Raw genomic sequence first — 25,012 nt, forward strand, 5'->3', positions numbered from 1 at the left:
ATCCATTGACTCATTGCTAAATTTGATGACTATTTGTGAAAATCCTTCTTTATTATTATGTTTTTAAATTACTCCGCACCATCTGGGGTCAATCAGACCCATTACCTGCCAAAAGATTGGTTGTGTTTTTTGTTTTTTTTTATATGGCCAATTACTTAATCTTAAAATGAATTGAAAAACTGAAAATTTGAGGACACTGCATCGACCGGATGATAATTGTTGGATGCTTCAGTGGTAAGCAATCATTGCAAGAGTAAAAAAAAGTGCCACCAGTTGAAGGATGAGAAAGCATGTCGTATAAATATAAGAGCTGACTTTACGAGCAGATTGGATCAGAAAATACTTCTGATCCAATCTGTGGGCTTCTGTCTGCTTTATACTGAGTTGGTTTATACTTTATACTGGTTGTAGAAAAATCAATATCCTTCAATCTGAAGGGAATATAACTTCAGGCGGGCAGTTCATGTTGTCACTGATTTTTTATAAAACTAGGTTAGATCATTTGCTGTTTTTCAGTGTCATTTGGGGAAATCATGCAGCTTTAAATCAGTCATGGAGAGAATCCACTTTAGCTTTTCTCACTAACCTTTACTTTTCTTTAGATAAGCATCAGGTATGCGACATTCAATAAGCTTTTAGATAAGGTTGATTAAATTAAGAGGTAATTTACTCTGTATTTTATTGATTTAAATCTTCAACCCTGTGAATGGATTCTTAGCTTAATACCTGTTTTCATAGAATGAATGCAGATTTGCTATCAAAACATAATGTTAAAACAAGGTAAATAATACTTCAAATAAAATAAAAAAATGATCTTCATCAGCTAACAGAAAATGGATCAAGTTGTTAAAGTGCAGACAGTGAAGTCTTGCAGATCATTTTTTTTAAATGTTAAAAAATAAAGTTGTGTTATTTGAGAAACAGAAGGTAACCATTGCGGTCGAAACAAGTAATTGGATTAATCAAGATTAATTAATTATTCAGCCAGTAATATTTAACTGGAATATATAGATTGCAAAAAAAAAGGTCATTTGCTGCAAGAACAACATATTCAGAGCAGTAAGTAAGCCAAAACTGTAAATAAGTGTGTATATTTTGTAATTTAAAATTAAAACAAAAAACAAGAAAAACTTGTTTTACCCAGAACTCCCACTGGCATAGGTTTAGCTTCACATAGTTCAAATTCTGTAAAAATCAAATTCTCCTATTAAGCATCTTTTATTAATTTCTTAATGCAAAAATTAGTCAATTAATCTAAAAATGATCAAATGTTCACTCAAAAAAAAATCCATTGTTGCATGTACAGTATGTATGCAATAAAATGTTATTTAAAAAAAGGAATTTAATTATTTGCATCTATTAATGTTTTTCTAATAGCGTAAAAATAAGAAAACTTAAATGGTTAAATGAAAAACCCCTTTAGTTTTTCATTTAACTTTAACTTTTGAATCTAATTAATCAATTAGTCGTCCGAATAATCAATAGAGTAATCGATTACGGAAAATAATTGTTAGTTTTAACCATGTAAAAGGAAACCATTTGTGAAGGCTTCGTCTGCTTGATGTCTGACTCACTCATCTTATCAGAGAAAAAGGCTGGAGTGGGTCCGAATCGAGCCATTTAACAATACAAGGCGTCCCAGTGGGCCTGTGGAACAGGTGCATCATCCGTTTGTTTTTGTTGCAGCCCATTTGCTGTATTTATGGTCCGTCAATGAGCATAACGGTGAGTGTGACAGTATCTTGTGGGGGGAGAGCCTCCCGTCTCATCCATCCTCCTGAGAGCCTTTAGATTCGGAATATCGTTCAAGAGATTTCTCTGGGATATTTCTCCAAGTCACAGCCCAGACGACAGACGAGATGAGAAATCAAGAGGCACTAAGAGGAGTGGAGAAGGCGTAAGGACTTCATATTCCTCTAAAGTCCTTCAAGTCATACTCTAAGACACAGGTGTCAAACTCCAGTCCTCAAGGGCCGCTGTCCTGCAGTGTTTAGATGTGCCACAGGTACAAAACACTGGAATGAAATGGCTTAATCACCTCCTTCTTGTGTAGATCAGTTCTCCAGAGCCTTGCTAATGACCTAATTATTCTATTCAGGTGTGGTGCAGCAGTGGCACATCTAAAAGTTGCAGGACAGCGGCCCTCGAGGACTGGAGTTTGACACCCCTGCTCTAAGATATTCCAACATGGCTTCATTTCATGCAGCTACATCATTAGGTTTTTAATCAATGCTACATGATTGCCAAACATGAACCTGGAGTATTGTAACATTGTGTTAGAATGTGGATTAGAGCTTAAGTAAAGGTGCTTTCTGTATTTTATTGCAATTGTAGGTGATAGACAAAACACAAAGTGCAGCAGGTGTGTGAAGTCGATACTTTTGCCGTCGTTTAGCTGCAAGGCTTTTTTGGGTGATACACAACTAGAGACAAAATATGTTTGGCTTTTTCATTTTCTCAGTTGGATTTAGCTTTTGATTTGCCCTGTGGCTCTGAGTCGTGACTGTGTCTGCCCTCGTTGGGAATAAGAGGGAGAAAAACCAATGAAAATGTAATGTACGTACGAGACGGGTGGGATGGCGGTTAGCATCGCTGCCTCTCAGCTCCGGCTGCTCCGGGTAATTTACGTAATCATCCTGTGTTTGTTTCTTTCCTACCGCCAGTTGTCCTAAAACGCTGACTATTTCAAACTCAACCTCACTTTAAAAATGACGTGTAGCCTAAGGCTCCATTATCAACCATCAAATGATGGTTTCCAATCAGCATGTATGCTGTTTACGTTTTATTAAGTAACTAATTGTTCTTTAGTGATGCCTCCTAGTTGTTATGAGCCATAATTTCAAATAAATAAAACAACAAAGTCGAGAGGGGATTGGCCATCCGCACCCCGCCTGTCATTTAAGGCGGAGATATGATGAGAATGGGGATTTCCTCTCCTGTCAGATGCAAACAAAGTAAAACCCACTTTTGATCTTGAGCTCCAGAATCCAAAAGAAATCAAGTGGAATTATTAACGAAGCATTACTTGTAGCCTTTTACAGCAGCACTGCTTTGATGTGGAGTCTTGGCGATGAAATGTTGTTGCTGCAAGGCATTCGTTGACATTTACCCTGTGGAACAAAACACTCTTTTAGGTTAACAGTGGAACAGTTGTCGTCTAATAAAGATCACCAAAAAGACTGGTGATTGAGCGCGCCCGAGTGCTGTCATTACCGGTTTGTTACGCCGCCTGACATTTTCAGACATGAAAGGTTGTCGCGCAATTATTCAAATTTTGCTCTGGCTTTTTGATGGCTCGGCAAAACGTGGAGAATCACAAAATGCAAAAGAAGTATTTATGTTGATGTTAAAGACGACTTTAAGATGTCGGATCTTGAATTTAAAAATTAGCGGCCCTTGCAGTTTTTTTGTCGTTTAACATCTAGAAGGTATGTTGGATTTTGAAATGAAAATACAAAGTTTTCTGTTTAATTCTAATATATTTAACATTAGGGAGAACCCCCCCCCCCCCCCCCCCCCCACCGTAAGTGTAGAATACATACAACAGTGAATTGAAATAATACAAATAAGGTGACCACAAAGAAGCTGATTAGCAGCTTGCTGTTCCATTGTTGTTGGTCTCAGATTTTTAACACAGAAATATTCACACAAAAAGAGCCAAAATAATTTCTTTTTTAACTTGCCCCCTGGCGAGCTAAGAGCCAGTTTCTATGGTAACAATCACTGCCACTTTCTCACAAGTGTAACCAAATGACAAATGGAAGAAAGGGAAACTGAAGGAGTTTTGCTGAAGAGAAAATGACACGTAATGCAAAGAATGTGCAACACGGCAGTCACCTGGGTCTATAGAGGGGAGAAAAAAAACTGCAATCAGGTTTTACATTTTAATTAACACAAAATGTAAAACTAAATGGCATGGAAATGCTCTAATTTCTATCACTTAAAACAGAGAAATGACACATATTCCCATTCCTGCTGGGTGAATGTAAAATAGAGGTTTCCTAGGTTTTCTAGATCCAAACAAAGACCAAAGAGCTAGAGGGGTTTTCTACACACTTTTCCTTTCTCTTCTCACTATACTCTATGTGGAAAGGCTACAGTTTCAGGCTAAAGACAATTTTATTCTCTGCCAGGAAAATACACCTTTTGTCAGGAGAACCCATAAGCCAGTAAACACGTCATAACAGGGCTTTCAGAAACATCCACAGCAGCACACAGTTTAAAAGGTCCGTGTGAAGGATGTAATACTGCACCAGTTGAACAATAACCTGTCTATATAGTGGATCTGCTCTACAGAAGGAAGAAATAAGCTTACTTGGGTTGACTGCTGTGTAGATTTTTCATGGCAAAAGAATAAGGCAAAATTCTGACCTCGGATTTAAAAAAAAAAAAAAAACCCTGGAAGATGGAGGAAGAAAACATTCAAAAAAATACAATCAAACTCCATGATACTGACCTTTTAAGAATGCTGAAGTTTGCACGCCCGACATTTTCCAACCGAGACAACAGTGGTTCAGAAAATAGAAGTTGTTGCTGTAAGAGGAAAGTGTGACAGAATGGACATTAGAAATAATTACACCCCCTCCCTTTTTCTTACTTTGTTTAAAGACTGTTGACTATATTCATAAGCTGCACTTCTCCTCCTTGAACTGAGATGCATTAAACTGCAGTTACAGCAGTTCGCCACCAGTTGGCACACAGAGCACTGTGAGCACTCCTGACTCAGCGAGCCAACGGCAGTAACGGCTGGTCAGCGGAAGCGTTCACTGTCGCGCTTGTTTGTTAACAGGTAAATATCAATTAGCGCTGCTATTTCTATACGGTAAATTGTCTCTTAAAGGAGAAGTGAGCTAGAGTAAAGTAACGAGATACTGTGTGTAAGTTTTGAAGGAGTATTTGTTTGACCTATATTGTACATATTTATTGACTCAGCGAGCTAACGGCGATTTAGCGCAGTAACGGCTGGTCAGCGGAGGCGTTCACTGTCGCTCTTGTTTGTGAACAGCGTTCAGAGAATAAAAGAACCTGCGAAAACCACACTGACTAATCATTAAGTGTGCAACACTTGCTCACTTTGCGGTTGTGTTGTTGGGACGACACTTGACCTGCTTTGCTTGCTGGTGGTGGTCAGAGGTTCTGGTGGGGTCGATTGATTCTGCCCTGCGGCAGACTTCTGTCAATCTGCCCCAGAGCACCTGTGGCTACAGTGTAGCTCTAAACAAAAATGGAGTAGCGTCAAATGGAAGCGGATGTAGACTTTCTTTTCTGGTCTAAAAGACCACAAGCCATTTCTCTCGCTAGCGCCATATATACAAGTTTGTTTTGGCTGTATTTACCCAGAATGCCCTGCAATGTAGTCCTCTTCCTGTTGTTGGAGCGATCTCTGGTTTGCTTGGTGTTCACATATGGATTCGAACCTTGCTGGAGTTCCCTTCAACTGTATGGAGACCTCGGTTTTTTGGTTATCAGAGTTTGATGGCGCACCTCCCCAAACGAACCCGGCAAACAAACTAGAATTCGATTAAAGTGGACTAAACAGGTGTGAATGCACCCTCAAAATAAAAAAAAATGTTGCAACTTTTTGTTGCTTTGAAATGTGAAAGCAACAAGCTGCTTCAACAAGCCACCTACATTTTTAGTGACTTCTTATTGTTATGTTTGTGAAATTAGCTCCCAATGTTCCCATTGACAACAAGCCCTTGTTTTATCTAAAGCTATTTCAGGCTAAGCTAATGTTTGAATTTTGAGGAAAAAGCATATTTCCTTTATAAAGCTAGATGTACAGCAGAGCAGCAACTGGTGTCTCTCTTCACAATGAGAGCAACCGAATCTCACACAGCTCTAATGAAGAAGTCGGGTGACGATTGCGTTTTCCCACCTAGAGTTGAGCAACAACCACGTGATTTGATGCTGCACAGCTTGCGAGTCGTTGTTGAAGTGATCAGTTCACTGTGCAGGCGATCGCCTCTATCACATTTTTAAAAAACACCTGCTTAGCTTCAAGGTTTGAGGGGTTTTTTTTAATAAAGATTCAGAGCTGATCTATAATTTATTTCTTACAACATCAAACGTGAAAATTAATTTAACGAACAGCAAAAGAAAAGACGTTAAAAGAAAAGACGTTTCAAGAACAAGATCAGTAATTTCCCTCTGGGCTTTGATATTTGCTTAATTTAAAATAGAGCTGCATTGTTATGAAAGTAGTTAGTTTCTGAAAGCTCTAAGCTTTGCTACGCATAAACCTGAAACCATTTGGATAAATGTATCTATCTAGTTCTTACAATCAAAGTTGTTTATTTTCAGTAGAATACTAAGTTGGTCATTAGAGATAAAACTAGATGTTCTATCCTATTGTTTTGTTTTATTAGGTCCATCTCACACATCTCTAACTAAATACATTAGCCAAGTGGAACTTTGTCTTTTCACAAGCTTTGTTTATTCTAAATATTGTAAAAAAAAAAAAATCAGCATCAGAGGGGAAAACACTGGAATTATTACAAAATGTCTCTAATCTTCTGTAAATATTTTCCTCGCAGATTATTTTCACAGTAACGCATATATTTATATCACAGCCAGCTACTCTGATCTGGACTGCTGTGATCAAACTACATCTCTCAAGGCATCTTCTGCATATCAATGAGTTGCCCTTGGTCTTGTCATGGAAGCAGTAGGAGTCGAATGTTGCGTCCTAATTGATGCCAGAGGGAGAACGCCGTTTTTGCTGACTGTACAAACGGCATCAGCTCCATGTCCTACAACATTCAAGACAAAGGAGCCGCTCATCTCAGTCTATTGATGGGAAAGCCAGTGTACACTGATCTAATCAGTGGCGTTTGTTGTCACCAAGGTAAACGGCTCCAGACATTGGGTATTTGTTTCTCCAAAGAACGCACAGAGAAGTGCTGTGGCAGCAGAAACTCTTCATTCCCTGCTAAATTCTGCTGTAACTAAGCAGACGTGTGAAGTCTGGAGGGACTCTATAGATCAACATATGGCTCGAGTGACTGTCTCCTCGTGACTCATGTCGTCTTTGGCTTGCTGGAATGCTAACAGATGCTGTAGCAGCCGCAGTATCATTAGTGGTGTAATGCGAGTTACATATTTGTCATCTGGCATCCTCTAAAGAAATATGTTCTGTGATGCACTTTAATGATGTTTTGGCTGAATAGCACAGGTTGCAGGTATCAAACCCAACACTACTGTGACTCTGAGAAACAGGATGCCTTTTTCTTTCACTTTCCTCCTGATTTTCTTCATATCCAAATGTAATTTGAATAACAGATAAATTAAGAACTGAATTTTAAATGACCTCATGGTGCTTTCTTTTGATCACTCACATGGTCTAAGCTAATTACACCTTTAGCACAGTAACATTTTAGTGAAATCCTGAAATCATTTTGCTGAAAGAAAATTCCCAGCTGGGCTGAGATTTCTCTTTATAGATCTATATTGGTCTCTGAAGTCGTTTTTAATATTGACCATTCATAATGAGAATAGGCATGGCCTAATATTTTATAACTTAAAGTATTAATACCACTTTGACAGCACATAGACATACAGAAGTTGCTCTTAATACAGAAAATGGACAACTTCTCTTGAAACACAGGATTTTGGTTCTTAGTTACGATATATAACATCTATAGTTAATGGATACATTGGCTTAAGCAAATCCAGCAATCACCTGAAACAATTTTCTACTAAACATATTTAATGTACATCTTGTATCAATTTGCTCATGTCATCCAAATAGTTTGGCTAACGTGTCGAGCTGCTAGCTTGCAGTCGTCTGCTTATCAGAGATGTCACTCGCAGCTTGTCGAGTTTTAAAACATTATCTTTGAGTATATTTCTAAATGGTGTAATTTGTCTTTTAATGAGTGAGGTAAGAAATAAAGCGGCCTTCTTTCTGCCAGCTGACTGACAGTGCCAGTTCATAGAGGCAGAAAACGTTACTGCACGCTCCAAATGGTGCAGAAAACTCAAACTTTAAAATTATTTAGTGATGTGTGATTAAAATGAAAAAACAGCAGGAATTTGAGTATTGAACCCCAATATCTAAGATCAGTGCATTACAAATTTATTAAGGAATAAAAATGAGTTTGGCTTCTGATACCAGCTAGGTTTAAAAAACATTTTTCAGATGTTGTTCCCTTTAGCATTTTTTTTCCTGATGAATAACTCGTACTTTGCTAAGTTTAAGAAAAACAACTCACTCCAGAGCTTTAGTTGCCACAGTTGGTTAATAGTATTACACTTTTATGGAACAAGCTTGTGAGAATGTTTAATCTCTGCAGAACAAGGAGAGCATTGTTGGTTCCTGATCTGTTTTCGACCCGATCTTGTGATTCTGCACCTGCAGAACAATCTTTCAGCGGTTTGAAAAGCTGCATGAATTCAAACATGTCTCATAGTTTTGCAGGTTGAACCACTGGCACATATCTGACAAATACACTCCAGATTTAAACTAACTGGAATTGTTTATTATGTGAATATGTACAGTAAGTATAATAATGTATGTTCAGCTGTTGCATTAAGGGACAAACGGGTTGATACCCAGATGGAGGCAGGGTAAATACTGTTCCCAGTTTCCTGGGTGTAGCTGAAACAGTTTCTCCCTTTCGTATTGTTTATTTGTGAGACAGTGAAGCTGTTTCTGCAACAAAAAGATGGAGTTCAAAACAAACTCAGCCTTGATTTTCTACAATTTGACTGTCGTTCCAGCTTGAAGGAGTTTCCCATTAGCATTTTTAAAATGTTGCTGAGCTTAACTTTAATGATCAACTTCTCCAAAGTAGATTATGAAAAACAAAGTCGTCCAGATATGCTGTAGGGTTCGAGGAATGAGGGTGTCGTTTTATTGCACTTATTCTTTACAGTTTTTAGTCCACATACAGACAAAACAAAAAAGGTTTGATTCATTTACTTATGCATGATTTTTCTTTGTGTTTGCAGAAGGAGCTGAGTCTTCCCAGAAGAGGCAGTTTGTAAGTACCATTATTAATGCCACAAGAGACATCCATGGGTTACATTGAGGTGCTTGGGCATGTGCAGTCCTTTTCATTTCCCCTGTTTGACCTATAAATATTGTGGAGCTGTGAGAGAAATAACATCATCACACAAAACACTCACATTGTGTCAGTTCTTATAATATGGCCAAATGAAAAAGCAGTCGAATCCAGCTTGAAGTAGGGAAGTCTTGTTAATGTTGGGGTGGCTTATAGAGTCAATCAATTCACTGCCAGGTACCATAAAAGCAGATTAATTTGCTTTTATGTGTAGCTTATTGGAAAGCTTGTTATAATCTCTCACTAGAATTCCGGAGAGCCACAACAAATATATATAGGTTTTAACGGTCAACACCGTTGAATTTAAAACTCAACTAAATAGGGAAGGAAGTATTGAGTTGCACTCATTTCTATTTATGCTGGTTTACTTGGTATAGTGAAATGATACACACTCATTTAAATTTCCACATTGTTATTTATTTGTTTTTACTTATAACCACAAAAAACCTCAAAGTATTATTTATTTAGAGTTTATGTGCCTGACCTACAAAAAATACTGCATCACTGTAAAGTGCATATGTTTTAAAATTTATACAAATAAAAATTTGAAAGCAAATAAAACTCAACAAAATTTGCAACTCACCTGGAATTGATCTAAGGAAGTTTATTTCAGATACTCAGCAGCTATTTTCATTCACATCCACAATATTTTTTTTGCAAGGTTATTGTCTTAACAATACAAAATAAATACCTTCTTTTTATTATTATTTATTGCTGTGATCAGCCTCGTTAACCTATTAGTCATTTCTACCTTGTCACAGATCTTCTTGATAAAATGATGTTTTCTCCTGTTATCAACAAAAGAGCTTCACAATTTTATTTTAGATAGTTTCAACTGTACACCTGTTCATATTCAGCTGATTTTTGATTTGTCATTTATTGAAATAAACTAAAAGCAATGAATATAAACCAAAGTGCAAAAACCGTCAAAAGTTACATTTTCTTTCTCTTTGTGAGGAAAATACAGTTTTTAAGACGTGAAAACATGATCAACTTGCACCTTGATCAATTTAGCTACATTTTATGACTAAACTAATTCTTGATTGATCCTTTATGCTCTTGCTGCCACCTCAGCAACTCTAATGGAGGTGACCCTCTACTACATGCTGCAGTGGAAACACTAACTGCACTCATTTATATTTAGAGTGCCGGAGCCTAAAGTGACCTTGGTAACCATAGTGATAAATGCAAGACAACCGTGATGAGACGAATCTGATGACTGGCAAAAACGACTGCCTTGTTATTTAAAAATCTGGCAGGTTTTTAAACAACCTGCCAGTAGAAGTGACTGTTGTGATATCAGTGTTTTAGTTGTGGGTAAAAACATCTTCGATATGATCTGAGTAAAGTACATAATGCTCTTCTTTTCTCCTAACCATAAAGGAAACCCTGTCTGTTTTAAAAAAAAATCGTTACCTCATTCTCTGAGCTCTCTGAGGTTTTACTGTGATAGAGTGCCATCTAATGAAAATTCGATGTCATTAACGTGATGAGCGGTGCCGTCGTGCCTTTAATTTTGCAGTTATCTTTTAGTCATCATGGTTTTCATCACTACTCCATTTTCCATCACCACAGGAGGGAAGGCTGGCATATTTGGAGTTTGTTTGCAACACATGTTTTCCTGTTGACAGATTACTATTAATAGTCTGAACTTTCTTGCTGGCTTTAAGTCAAACAACTCAATCTGTTTGTTGACCATCAGTTCTGATCTCATTTCCTGTCATCAGCACAAACATTATGCTGGTCAAACTCGGGGCTTACTCTCTTCCCCGCCAACAGATTTCCATGTAACTGGATCTTAAAGACGATCTGTTCACTGTAGATGAGCTTACATCCAGTTTAACAGATGCAGTCAGCTGAGCTTCATTGACCTGATCTCTGCAGATGATGTCGTACTTGGTTGGTTTTAATTACCTGCATTGACTTTCACTGTTTCGTTGTAGATGATCGAAAATGCTGTTAAGATCACGGTCTGCTCTGCAGTGTGAACGCTGTCCTGTTGCAACTTATTTTCCTGACCAATGAATATATATTTATTATCCTGAATGCTTTAGCTTCAGGTGTTTTATTAGTTATTTTCTTAAAAACATACTATAATGCTCCTTACACACCAGTAGTATCTCATTGTCAGGGAAATGTTTTATTGAGTGATCAAAACTCAGCCTTATCTGTTTATTGTGACTGTAAGTTGTTTAAAAATTAAACCATTGGTTTTACAATAAGCTCTTTCTCTTATGGTTTAAGGTTTTCTTTATATGGTCAGCTTGCTTGGTCACGGCTTGCTTTGTGAAACCTATGAAAATATCTTGATAAAGTTGGAGTACCAGTTATCAAACTTTACTACTACAATAAAGGAGTAACAACAAAGATATCCACTTCTACGAGTGAGTCATCAGACGTTTTATGAATCACATTAATTGAATCTTATTAATGAAATTCAGCTGAGTCATCGTCCTTCATGTCTATCTTCATCAGAAGCAGTCAGTTATAACGTAAAATGAATTATTTTTATTTTATAAACCCATTTGATTCAAACTACTATACCTTGTCATTTTTCAGGATTTTTAAAGGTGATCAGTGTTTTGGTTGTAATTCTGCTGGTCAACAAGACCTCAACTTTTGTTTAGTTTTAATGATTCTGTGGTGAAATCATTTCATACCTTTTGCTGCAGTTGTATCTATGGCTTGTATTGTGACTTGTCATTACAAATTAATCAATCGCTGTGGTCTCCTAAATTTCTTCTTGTTTTGAACCTGTTAAATAAGTTTACACCGGGTTCTCCAAAGACTCTTGAACTCAATGATTTAGCAGCTGCCAAATTCACAGCCATATTTCAAGTTAGCCAAGCCTGATGATCCCATTTTTGCCCAGTGATTGTGTAAAGGAAGTAATGTTGTTGCACTGATTTGCACAAATAGAGGCGGAACATTAGCTATCAGTACAGCTGCACAATAAATCAAACACACTCGCCAACTGAAGAGTAAAAACTTAAGATATCTGATGGCATCATTAACTTCCTTGGTTTGTTGAGGATAAAACTGTTGATTGTTTCCTTTGGACTTTTGAAATTGCTGTGACACAGGAAGCACCTGTCATAGACAAAGGCAGGGGCAGAGTATGGCTGCAGGACTTTCAGACTGTTAGAGGTCTGGTCCGGTTATATCATATAATTTGGAAGAGATGATCAGCAGCTCATGGGATTTAAGTTCTCAGAATTCTTGCACTATGGAAAGCTTGGGCTACTTTTCCAGAGTCTGAAGGTCCGTTCACACCAGTGCTGCTTACTCCACTTTAATTGAAGTGGACTAAACTGGATTTGTTCCAAAAATGTGACCTCTGTTGCGCTTCAAATGCGAATGCAAGCGGACTGAAGACCGCACCAAAAGCAGGAAACAAGCTATAGATCATATAAGAGCTTCAGTCTCACATGTCTGACATGAATCATGGCCTTCTGCCAAAGACAACAGACATATTTTACAATCGCTAAAATCTACGCCACTCCATTTTCGTTTACATTTTGTGAAGAAGGAAGTTGTTCTGTCTCATAAGTTTTTGTGTTGTTACCACATATACAGTATTTCTTGGTGCAGCGCCCCCCACAGGTGAAAAGGTTTTTCAAAGGATTTTGTTAGTTTCATTCGGAAGCAAACGGCACCAGCTGAAAATGTAACAAATGTTGCAATTTTGGTCCCCATTTGAACTAAGTCTACTAGTCTATTAGGTGTGAAAACACTATAACACTTCCAGGTTTACATTCGATGGAATATGAACTGAATAGACAACCTAGTGTTGTGTTGGTAAAAGTATTGCATTAATTCATAGTTTTAGTTTTCCATCCTCTAATTGGATGTGTGGCGGTTAAATTTCAATAATTTTGAACAGTAAACGAGGATAATAAAACTTTTTACTTGTACTACGGTTTGCTCACCACAGATCTGTTCTGCTAGATAGGAACTGAATATTTAGTGCTTAAGCAAGCTTGTGCTCTGGTTACTGTTTACAGCTTATTGTCTTTTATACAGTTGAAAAGTCAGAAGGTCAAAGTTCTTCTTCGGGTTTAGTTTCTTTCCCATTACTGCGTTATCTTTACCTCAGCTTTCTGATACACTTTCTGGAAATTACTAATTATAAACTGGACACAGGGGAGAAATATATCTATAACAACGTTCTCCTGTTGTCATTGAGCATCTCGTACGTCAGCATGCTTATCTGAGTCATTGATGCAATTTAACCTATTTGGGTCTTAATGTTCCTGTTGCTGCTTTACAACAATAGGTCAATAAGGTTGATTTTTAAAATCACTGACATTGGTTTATGAACATCTCACTTTAACCTTCTGCATGCATGTCATGGTTTTTCCAATATAAAAAAAAAAGTTATTTGGAAGACTCATTCCAAATCACCGATTACATGTAACTGTGAATTTGCATGTTTTGATTCTACAGATCCAGATTTCTGAGGTGTTTGGTGAGTTGGTCGGGTAGAGAAGTCCCAGATCTGGCCCAGATTACAGTGCTGCTGCTCTTAGAAATGTTTTGTTCCTGCTTAAGTTAATTTATTCAATTATTTTTGGTATAATATTCTACTTTGCTACTGTTTATTTAAGAGTATAATCTGTAAAAAGCTTTATTTAAAAAATCTCTTAGGTTTTTTTCCCCCACACATATTATTTAGGTTTTAATATTTTCAGAAATGATCACTACTTCAGTTTTTTTATGGGTTGACTTCTCCAATCAAGTTTTTCTATAGCACATTTCAGCAACAAGGCAAGTCAAAGTGCTGTGCATCATAAAAACACAAAAATACAAAGTCTTAAAAAACCAGTCATCATTACATTTTGTCAAGTGCCATTGTTGCACATCAAAATGTGTGCCTCATTAAGGTGCACATTTACACAGTTGTTAATTAAGTTAATTTTGGATAAATTGTGTAGTATTCTTTTGACACAAACTTGTATTTACTTAATGGTCAATTTTATTAGGTGACATTTGATATTCCAAAATCCATCAACTCCAGTAACAAAACCATCAAAATTCCGAATATTCCATTTTGTTTAATTTTCTTCTATTAAAGAAAGATTTCTGTTACTTAACAGAACAGCTACCAGGTCACATTTGTTCATCTGTTTATTGTTTACTGTAGGTAAAACTATTCAATTGAAGAAATCTGATATAATTATAATTATTATAATTTTTTTACCTTTTTGTTTTAGATTTTCCCAAGTTTGTTTTTGTTTGTGCCATCGCCTGTCCCCCTCGCTGCTCATGCGGATGTTGACTTGTTAGCGGTGCGCCGTGTTGTCTCTGTCGGAGATGACATCATCCCTGTGGTTGTGGCAAGATTGTGTTGTGCACTACGCACCTCATGTTAGCGGCTGTCAAGGTGACTGCACGTAGCAGCACTTCAGTGTATTGCATGAATTTCTGCCATGGAGCACACCACCAGCTGGTGGGGATAGAACGGGGGTCAGTGGTATTAAGGAGCAGGGGGCGTGTATTAGGGGAGGGGAGAAGGGGTATTGTCCTGCCTCCATGCCTTTCTCTGCCATATGAGGATCTCATTTGACAGCTTCAAGGTGGAACATGGAAAGACCAAAACAAGGATTGTAGTCCCCCCTCCCTTTTTCTTGGTGGGGAGAGGAAACCAATCGGTCTCGTTGCACTGTGGTGGCTGGGTTTGTCTCTTTGTCGGTGCAGTGGGGACGGGGGGGTGGGTAGTGGGAGCTGGCAGCAGGCAGACAGCGTGAATTCATATCATGACCACAATAGAGCAAACGAGCACAGTTCAGCCATGAAAGCCCAGCGGGAGAGACTGAGAATTCCTGGGCTGACGCTGGAGTGAGTATTTTCTTTCCTCTTATTCAAGGCGACTCCTCGTGTAGCTTCATGTGTGTCTGTGTCAGATTTGTTGCTGTCTTTTCACTGTTGCCTTCTGCTCTAGGCTGTGTTAGCATTAGCAGCAGCAGCATCTGCAGCAGGAAGTCTAATGTCAAATCCTCCCCACCTAGGCAACAGCAGCCTGCCTGCGTATCCGAGTCTGCATGCGTGTTTCTGCAGTTTGAGGTTTTCATGCGTGTGTTTTGTGGACAAAATAGCATAAAGGAGTGGCTTCATTCGCAGGTGTGAGTGATGACAAAATAACGCACATGTTAGGGGGAAAAAAAACATGCCTGGATGTGATCAATAAGGTGGGAAGCAGGGAATTACTGAAGACTGTGTGTTCACATTGGCAGCTTTATCACAGACTGTGCCGTTTTGCACGATTCAATACATGTTTTATTTGGGTCACCGAGGCATTTGTCATGGTTCTCTCTACTTAAGCGTTTGAATTTTGCAGCTGAACCAATTGGATTGCTGAATGACGTTATTTCTATGCAGATTTTTGGGCCAATACTAAAGTAACTCAATCATTAAACAAAATGTTCTAACTCACTTCTTTTTCCTATAGACAATGAAAACTGGCAAACACATTCTTACCTTTGCGTCTAAGCAAATTGTGCTCACTGAACATCGTCCTTTTATTAATTTATTGCGGTGTTGCCATGGTAGTATTTGACTTTTTTTTTGTCAACAAACCATACTGAGAGACCAAACCCAACAGTATTCCTTTTCTGACATTTATCATCTGCCTTAGTATATTTGCGATACTGAATATATGAAAAACAGTTTGTTAACAATAATAGAGGTCCACCGATCAGAACTTGTGATCAATTTCTCATCTCCATGTTTTTAAGCTTTGACCAACTGATGGCTTTTAATTTATTCAAATTATTCTTTAAGAACTAATGTAGGATCTAACAAGAACAACCCAAATATTAATTCTAGCCTTCCTGTTGTAGTGATTTTAATTTTATTTAGGTTTAGAGCACAGGCAATGTCAGACCTTGTGTGACAGTTACTGTAAAATATGGTTTCACCAAATTAAGATGGGGACCAAAGAATTACAGTTATTTTATATTCTCATTAGTCTTTTATATTGCCATTAGCATGGTTAGCATTACTAAAAGAACAGTCTTCTCTTGTTTTCCCCTAGAGAACGTGCATTGTTACATTGCCAGTAAGCTTCCGGCATTCCCAAATCCAACATGTTCCAGGATGGATTAAAGTTGACACTTTAAGTGATTTTAAAAAAGCTAATTTCTGTAATACCTTCCTGGTATCCATTGAATGCTGCATTTTCCCTTGGTCTGTTGCAGCCTGAATGGAGCACAGAAATGTCTCAACATGTCAGAGAAAATAATTCTCATTTAAAAGGTATCTTGCATTTCTGCGCCTCCTCTGACTTTATTTTAAACGCTTTACTAATGCCAAAACTGGCAAATTTTGAGTTTCTTCTTTCGCTAACAACATCTACACGGAAGAGTGTTGTTGAATTGACAGTTTGATAGTGCTTAGGTTTTCTGTGACTGTTTAAGTTTTTTCTTCTTTTTAATTTCTGATCATCAGTCAGAGCAAATCAAGCTGGAAATCCCCTTATTCCGATCATCAGCTAATTTCTCGGTGGATCTGTAACACTAATATTTTAAAATGGTCCTCCAGTTGTCAGTCATTTTTAAGCATTATGTCTTTTAAAAGAAATGGAAAAACTGCATTTGTAAGGGCACTGTTTTTTTATTTATGTTGACTGCTCAAGCAAGATGATGTTGTGGTGACTCAGGGTATACATGCAGGATAATGCCTAGCATGTTGGTGTAACATATCACCTCGTTCAATAAAATCACTGACAATGAAAGGTCTGACACACTTGGATTTCCACCATTCTCGTTAGCATCGCACTAAAATCAATAAGAAAATTCTCAAATTATTCTCTAAATTAAGTCATTTATTATCATATTGCTGTTTGTTAGCTTATTTTTCTGGTTTTCTTTGGGTTCTTACCACATTTTACTATTTGATGAACGGAAGCCACTGCAGTAAAAGTAACTCACTTTTGCGTGACCTAATGCTCTGCAGTGCTGCTGGCAGTCCAGCCGAAGCAGAGATTAAACATATGACCTCGCACGGTAAAGGTAAAAGCTTTTCTCGTGATCGCAGGAGCAAGAAGAACTCTGTTTGCAACCTCCTCGTCAATCTTTGGTAAATTTCTAACTCCTTTTTATGACCTTTCGCCTTTTAATAGGTGCTCTTTATTGCCTCCTGTCATTTTAGTCTGGCACAGCCTACAGGCTCAATGGCAACCAAACACCGCAGAAACCAGACGAATGCCTCGGGAACCTGCTCCTCAAACACAATTAGATTGGTCTGACAGGGATCATTTACTCTTGGTGATGCTGCCGTCTTCATTTTGGCTCGTGTCAGAGCTGCGCGTCGGCGGTCTGACTGTCCTGTATGTGATAAAGGACAACTATTCACTACACTCCATTTAACTTACAGCCTCACTCCCCGAAGCTTGAGCCCCACTCCCACTAGCCCCTGCAGTCCGTGCAGTCCACTGCACGCCTTTCATTTCTGGAGGTAAGCAACAGTCGTTCAGCCGTGGATGTCTTGTGTTGTTTTTTTTTTTGTTTGTTTTCTTGCCAATTTTCATTTTTTAAAAACGTGAAGCAGAATCTTCAGTTTGCCCTCTAAAACATCAACCGCCATTAAAATGCTGTAAGAGGACACAGAGCTTATGCAATGTTGATAAGGCCACCAACCCCCTGCCCATCCTCATCATGCCCCATTCTGTTCTGACGTTTTGCTCCTCTTTCATGTGCTAAGTAGGATTTGGGGCATTAGCAATACATCAAAGTGAAGAATGGTTTCAATCCTTACCAATCCTGGACTGATTCATTTTGGAATGAAAAGTCCTGCAAATGATGGAAGCTACTGATGGCTAACTGTACATTTACCACTTAGCTATGGACTAGTTTGTTAGTAGTATCTGACCTTGTGTCTTATGAATTTCTTTCTCTTGTAATATGGATCTACATAAAGCGTCTTCTTTGATTCCAGGTTAAAGGCAATATGTACTCTTGGACAGCCTTTTTCTTTTGGGTTGAATCGGTTTTGCAAGGAAGCTATATTTAAAAAATTTTTTTTATAATTTCAGTCAAACTTAAACAAAATGAATAAAAGCAATCAGCAGTTCATACTGTCTTACCGGTGTTACAAATCCTGTTTATTTTTGGATGAAATTATATATGTAGCTCAAAACACAAGATTATACGTGACATGGCGTTTACATTTGACCAATATTTAGAGAAAAATAAGAGTGGTGCACTGATAAATCGAAGCAGATTTCTTGAATTGTGGGTGATCTATAATCGACCAATACTTGCATGTGAAACCGATCTTATCTGCCTATGCAAAGGTGTGAACATTAGCCAATCTGGATCATCAGGTCAGGCTTTGAAATATCAGTGATCGATTAGAAAACTGCAGTCGGTGCATCTCTAATGCCCATCCTTTTTTTTCTCCATCAGTGATTTCAAGTACCATTCTTGAGTACAGTAAAATTAATTAGATGGAGTTCAGATATTCCTGTTCAGGTTGAGTCAGTGTCATTGTTATTTTTGGTGACCATCAGACCAGTAATGGAAACTCTCCCCACCCAAAATGATTGGATCTTTGTTGAGCATCTTTCCCTCTCTTCTTATTGCCACTTGGAAAACATTCTGTGCTTGAACTTGCTCCTTTTGCAACAAATTTCTATGTGATATTTCAAGTTCATGTCATTTGATGCTAAAGATTTGCTGACGGTTAAATATTTGAAATGAAAGTTGCAGCATGTCTGGGTCTTCTTTTTCTCTCTCCATCTCATTCAAAAGACTTGCTTGTTTTTGAGAATCTGCAGCATCAATGAATAGAATGAAACACCCACCCAACTCGCTCTTGTTCTCCTCTTGTGCTGTGCGGCTTTCGCAGACAGTCAAGTGAAGCAGACGGTAAAATGAGTCAGCTGCATACAACAGCATTGAGCTGTTTTTTTTTTTTTTCTCCTGTTTTTTTTGCTAAATGCAGAGCTTCCTGTGTGATCAAATGCAAAATTTGATTTCATCTAATATACCAGTGCAAATATTAAATGTCATCATATAATAAAAAGCCCAATTTAACACAAGCAGCGGCTCTTTGCACTGAGAGAAAATAATAGTTTCATTGGTGAACCAAAGCAGGTCATAAGTTCCAAGGCAGGTGTTCAGTAATTTACTTCCTGTTTTGCCTAATAATTGTAAACCAAAGTTTACATGTTGTTAGGTTAGGGTGGCAATGTTTGCAGAATATTATTGTTAGTAGAAAGCAAACATAAAGGACCTCGGTGTAGAGCAGAACATATGCTCAGGGGAGAAGCACTGATTCCATGTAGGTATCGGTCCCAATACTGAAAATAATTCCATATTGGGCATTTGTGACAATCTGCCCGATCCATAAGAGCAGATCTATGCAGTCTAATTCTATGCTGTGTTGTCTGAGCGACGAGACGCTGCATTATTTATTTTTCATTACATGTAGAATTTCCTAATGTGAAATGGGTAACTCAGAAGTGCGCAAGCTCAGCAGAGGGACAGGTTATGGTAAACACAAGGTCACATCATTCACCCTCTGTATTAAAGCAAAAATAGCTTGGACAAGCGCCACGCCGTACGCAGGCTGTCTACAACTAAAGGGAAATATTTGGAAACACAACAAACTGCATGTTTTAAACTCATCATAGCATTATGAATCGGGAAGTTAGGAAGGATTTCCGCTCTTATGTAGGACAATAAACAATAATTCAGTTATCCGCATGATAAATTAAAACGAGCTTGGTTTCCATTTGCATCACTTATCGTTTTCCTCTTTTCTCTTTTTCTACCAAACACTGGGTGACTAAAGTCTTCAGTCTGGTGCTTTGGTCTCAACCAGCTACTTTTTTTGTAGGACATTTTCCTTTACATATTCTTCATAATTCATCTTATTTGTTGTTTCCGTTCGTTTGCTGATCTATTATGGATATTTTAAAATATCTTCCTATTCCAGTTTTAAATGTTAGTTAGAATTTAAAGTTTATTGATCTTTGAAAAAGTGTTCTTACGTAATTGTGCAATTACCGTGATATTGCTAGGAAATGGTCTCAAAACAACAATATTTGGGAAAATTTATCATCCAGCAAAATTTGTTACTGTGACAAGCCCAGTCCTATAATGTTAAGGCAGTTTAGAAAAGAAAACTCAACATATTGAAACACCCAAACTTGAATCCAACTGTGAACTTTCTACCACAAGATGGAAATAGATTTATTGTGTCTTTTGATTCAGTGTTTTTCTTAATGTAGCATCATTTGAGTCTGTCCTGTTTTTTTATGTTTATGATCACATAATTCTCGTCGTTGCCAACATTTGGCTGTAACAAAAGAAAAAAAAAGTACCTCAAGTCTTAACAATCAAAGCAAGGAAAGTCAAACTGCAAGTTGGCACCGATAAATGTTAACAAAGCACAATTGTAAACACTTGCTCATGGGAAAGGAAGCGCTCTAAACTCATTTGTCAGACGTTAACAGACTCTCAGTGTGTTTAAAAAAAAAAGAAGAAAAGCAAACGGACGTTTTGTTTGTTTGTTTGAATGAGTTTTCCGCTCCACGGCTCTCGTGCCGCTGTGTGCAGGTTTGACTTTGAACCGTCTGAACTGTCATCTCTTATGTGGAGCAGCGAAACGGAGCAGAGCCATAATTAGAGTGAAGGCTGTCACAGCAGCCTGCAGGGAGACCGGCGCGAGAACGCGCTCGCAAACTCCGGCTTTTTCGCTGTCGAAAGCGACCTCTGATGACACTTTATTACAGAGGAGAGGCACAGGGAAGTGGGACCAGTGGTTATGTGCCAGTCATACTGGTGTGTTTTTCTTTATCAGTTTTGCTCGGCCTGTCTCGCTCAGCTGTTTTTCCCTTCCTGGCAGAGCACTTGGCAAGTGATTAGAGTCATCTACAACAACCTGAGTGTCCTTCGGTCCTACTGTGCACATCATTTTACTGTCCTCTACTGCTGTAATATAAGTTAACAAGCCTGACAACATAGGAACATGAACTGTCTAGAAATATAAACATTTCCAAGCACCTGGCTGCAGATATTTTATCTTACGTTGCTCCAATCATATATTGTCCTCCTGCTATAAAACTTGTTAAAAGCTCTGGATGTGGCAGTCAATTTAGCATCCTTTTACAAACCAATACTTAACCTCTAAATGTAAGTTTTAACGTCAAAAGAGCAGAAATCATGTCTTAGTTAGGATGGAAATATAAGTCCTATGACGTCCAAAAACATTAACACACTTCACTGATTCGGTTATTTATTGCATTGCAATATTTACCAATTTTATCCTTTTTAAAAAAAAAAAATCAAGCAGCAGATTAACATTAAATTGAGCAAATAAATGAGGGATTGATTTGTGTAATTTTCTGTCATTTTTTATGTTTATCATTAAAAGGTTTCAGGCATGTTGAATAAAGAGACAAACAAGCATGTTATAGGTTGTTCAAAGATGGACAATTTGAGTCTCAGTTTTATATTATTATGTTTCTTACTTGACTATTTTCTTAAATTAAAATTGTTGCATTTTATATTTGATAAGTTCTTACAAATTATTTATAAGGGGTGATTCTGAGAGTAACATTTATGCTGATTTAAAATCGACCTCTGGTTGCCATAGCCGCAAAGACCAGTCGCTCAAACAAATTCAACACAGAAATTAAATGTTAATTATTAATTCAGTAGTCAAGCTCCTAATCAAATATTGTTAAAATTAATCCTCACTTTTTGTTTAACATAGCAAAAACTGTTTGGACTATAATATTCTTAATAGTTTTTATGTATTAAGATCTTTTCTTTTTTTTTAAAACAAATCTACATTTGTCTTTACATCTTTAAGTCGCTCTGTAGTTTTTAAAAGTCAAACAGGAAATGAGTCACAGGACAAAGGTGATTTAGTTAAGGCGAGGCTCTCGTCAAATAAAAGAGCCATAACTCTCTGTGGAAGGAGCAGTCAAAGATTAATTTTTTTGTATTTTTTCAGCAATAGAAAAAAATCGCACAATTTTTATGCACCTGGCGCTGGAAACGCTGACCCACCGGACCTGTGTAATCTTTGAAAGCAGCAAGAGCGTGGCAGCATGCGTTGATGATGCAGTCCTCCTCCCTCCCTCCCCCCTTCCGTTCCCCAGGATGTGAAGTGGTAAACGCCTGTTACATGATATGAAGCATGTTGAGCGAAGGGAGCAGGACGAGCGTTTGGCGTGCTGCAGAACAGCTGCCGTGAGACGGGTCGAGTCGGCCGGTGTTGGGTGTCGCGTCCCTGCCGCAGCGGAGGTCGTCGACCCCTGACCTGCATCGCGCTCTCTGTGCCTTCCTTTGATCCGGTCCCCGGATTACTTTTTTTTTTTTTTTGTTGTTGTTGTTTGAGGACAACGCGACAGTAGCGTTTATGCCGCAGCTGGCTGGAGATGTGTCCCTGCAGAGGAAGTTTGGACCTTGCCAGCAGTGCTCCGGGAGTCATAACCTCCTAAACCCCGGCAGCCGTCGCTTCTCATCAGGACCTCAGAAGCCCCCTTTGCATCTCCCCCTCTGGCATGACGCGGACACCATGTCCGACTCCAGTCCGTGGACGGTGCTGTCCAACTTTAACATGCCACATTTCTTCAGCGGAGCCCGCCTGCGTCGATCCCAGAGGTATCATTTGAAATGAAGCTGCTGCACTTTTCAGCGCCGTTGTGTCACTTGTGTAAATTTGTTTAAGCTGAACAAACAGATTAGTTATAAAACTATAAGCATGATGTAGTTCCCAAACCTCCTCTTCTTGAACTAGAAGATGGATGTTTTCTTCTTGCCTGTTGTGTATTATTTGCTTTGTGAGCCAAATGGCAATTGAATGTTTGTCGTTGTGACACGCTTTTCTCACACAGGATGTGTACTTTCCTATGTACCATCCCAGTTAAATAACAGTGGGAAAGTGAAGATGCTGATCTTGTGTGTGTTTATAGAAGTCACAGTTTGCATTCACAACTGAAATAGTTGACTCAGAGTTTGCCTGTGAGAAATAGTCTGATTTTTTTTGAAGACGGTGGACTTGGACTTGTCTTGTGAACCGTTTTTGATGTTGCAACTTAAAGAATAAAATTTTTTCTGGAAAATAAACTTAGCTGAAACTTCATACTTCACCAGCTAAGCCCCTTGATCTCTGTTAGCTGTATATTACTGGGACCACAGTATTGGTGAAAGTCTATATAATCATATTTGTTTTTAATCCCTATCCTGACCTCTTTATTTTGCTGCAGAACAGCTTAAAATGAAATACTGACCATTTTTGGCTAGTATTTTTTTTTCTCTGCCGAAAACGATAATCCAAGTCTGTCGATGATGCTTGACTGTACATGTTGTTCAATATCATATATATGAAATATGACTATAACATGACAGAATTAGAATTCTTTTCCAATTTGTGACTTTTAATATTACGTTGAGCTCTATCTTTTAGTCTAAATAAATAGGAAGTAAGTAGCATTCTTTAATCAATGGAGATGTATAAAAATAATAAATAAATTCTCACAAAGAACAAGAGCAATGCCATCTGATTGCAGCTCGAGGAAAACAAAAGTGTTGCTGTGCTTTAATCGCCGGACCTGTCATCTGTTTTTTTATTTTTTTATTCTATTAATAGATCTGCATGTGTCGTATGTTTGACTTTGAATCTAGGTTTGTCAGCTCATCGCAGCAATTCTTTTCACCCCACGGTGGCAGCTCACCTGACAGCTGTGACGACAGAGCTCCACTCACAGAACTGAAAAAGATTAATCCTGGCTTCTTGTTGACACGGGTCAGGCTGCGGATGTCGGCAATCCGAATGCAGAGCTTTGGGAATTAAGAGTTTGATCTATTTTTGCCGCTTCTTGCGGCCCGAATATGCAGCCGGGCCGACGTCTAAGAAATTGGTCCTGACGGATTCAGATTACTTTGTGGACGCAAGGTAAAAATAAACTGATTTGGTTCAGAAAGTAGCTGTCATAAAGACGCTCAGAAGGTATTTTTAGTCACTGAACAAAGAGTTTGCGGTCTTTTTGGAGTGAAACAAAGATTTTTAATGAAGCTGAGTGTTCACATCAGTTAACATGTCTCCAGAAACACTGGCCTACTTTCTCTCTATCATCCTCCAGCCCTTAAAGCTTCACTAAACCAACACGATTATCCCCGTTTATCTGCAGAGGTAATGCTGCTAAAGTTTAGCTACCAAGAATCAGATGTAAGGAAGACGACTTGAATGCCATCACACTCTCTTTTTTTTCCCCCCCATAAAGTAATCCAGTAGCAGCCAGTTTAGTGAATACTCATGAAGTACTCAGCTTCAGTAATAACAGTGGGGGGCGCTTCCTGTGCTGAGATGATAGTGGGTGAAGAAATGGAAGCTTGATTAGGAAGCAGTGGTGTAGCATTAATCCACAATGATCATCATATTTAATCATTTTTGAACACATATGGACTTTCCACTCGCTCTGTCATGATGAAGATTTATGCTGTTTCCATTCTCCTGCTTTAGGACGCTAGCCTACGTTAAAATGTATCACTTGCTCAAGTGAAAATGTTCAGGAACATGGCTTGACAAGGAGCTACTTAAGATGATTTTTATAGTTGATGGATTTTTTTTTTATACATAATTGATCATTTAACAAGAAATTCTTAATCGTGAAGTTGGAAAATAAAAACTATTTTCAAAGCTTTTTACAGATGAAAAGCTGAAAGTTTGGCACGCATTTGAATTGACTTGAATTACATTTTTTCATGTAAATCAGAAAAAAGTTGAAATTTTATCTAGGCAGCCTCAACTCCACTCCTTCTGGCCTGCTTGACCAATAGATGCCCGGCCAACCGTTGGCCCACCTGAGCTGCAGATCTCTGCTGCTCATCCTCTGACCATATCTTGGTAGTATCTCACTGTTCCCATTTTCAAACGATTGATTAAACATTAATCTGTGAGTTTAAGATTAACGTTTTATCACATAACCCGGC

The 25,012-nt window shown here is 38.2% G+C and overlaps 1 protein-coding gene and 1 long non-coding RNA gene across 12 annotated transcripts in view; one reads left to right on the plus strand and one right to left on the minus strand.

Moving 5' to 3' along the window:
- mast4 (microtubule associated serine/threonine kinase family member 4) overlaps positions 1 to 25,012 on the plus strand; it is a 104,565-nt gene that overhangs the window by 45,498 nt on the left and 34,055 nt on the right. For 5 of the 10 annotated variants that reach the window (XM_032569050.1, XM_032569052.1, XM_032569053.1 and 2 more), the window contains one exon: positions 8,953 to 8,984. In XM_032569050.1, coding sequence (XP_032424941.1) covers positions 8,953 to 8,984 — 32 coding nt within the window. Of the gene's footprint in view, positions 1 to 8,952; positions 8,985 to 14,611; positions 14,904 to 17,438; positions 17,520 to 22,127; positions 22,682 to 25,012 lie in introns of those variants that run through there. The other 5 variants (XM_032569060.1, XM_032569057.1, XM_032569059.1 and 2 more) reach the window with 5 other exon arrangements.
- Positions 2,113 to 6,373, minus strand: LOC116723870 (uncharacterized). 2 transcript variants are annotated; one of them, XR_004340063.1, is made up of 4 exons: positions 5,337 to 6,373; positions 5,074 to 5,214; positions 4,457 to 4,533; positions 2,113 to 3,110 (listed from the first exon to the last, which is right to left on the minus strand). It is a non-coding gene; the product is annotated as an uncharacterized LOC116723870 (long non-coding RNA). The 2 variants fall into 2 exon arrangements; XR_004340062.1 differs by having other exon boundaries at positions 5,074 to 6,373.

The sequence above is a fragment of the Xiphophorus hellerii genome, chromosome 8 (genome assembly GCF_003331165.1).
Source record: "Xiphophorus hellerii strain 12219 chromosome 8, Xiphophorus_hellerii-4.1, whole genome shotgun sequence".
NCBI lineage: Eukaryota > Metazoa > Chordata > Actinopteri > Cyprinodontiformes > Poeciliidae > Xiphophorus > Xiphophorus hellerii.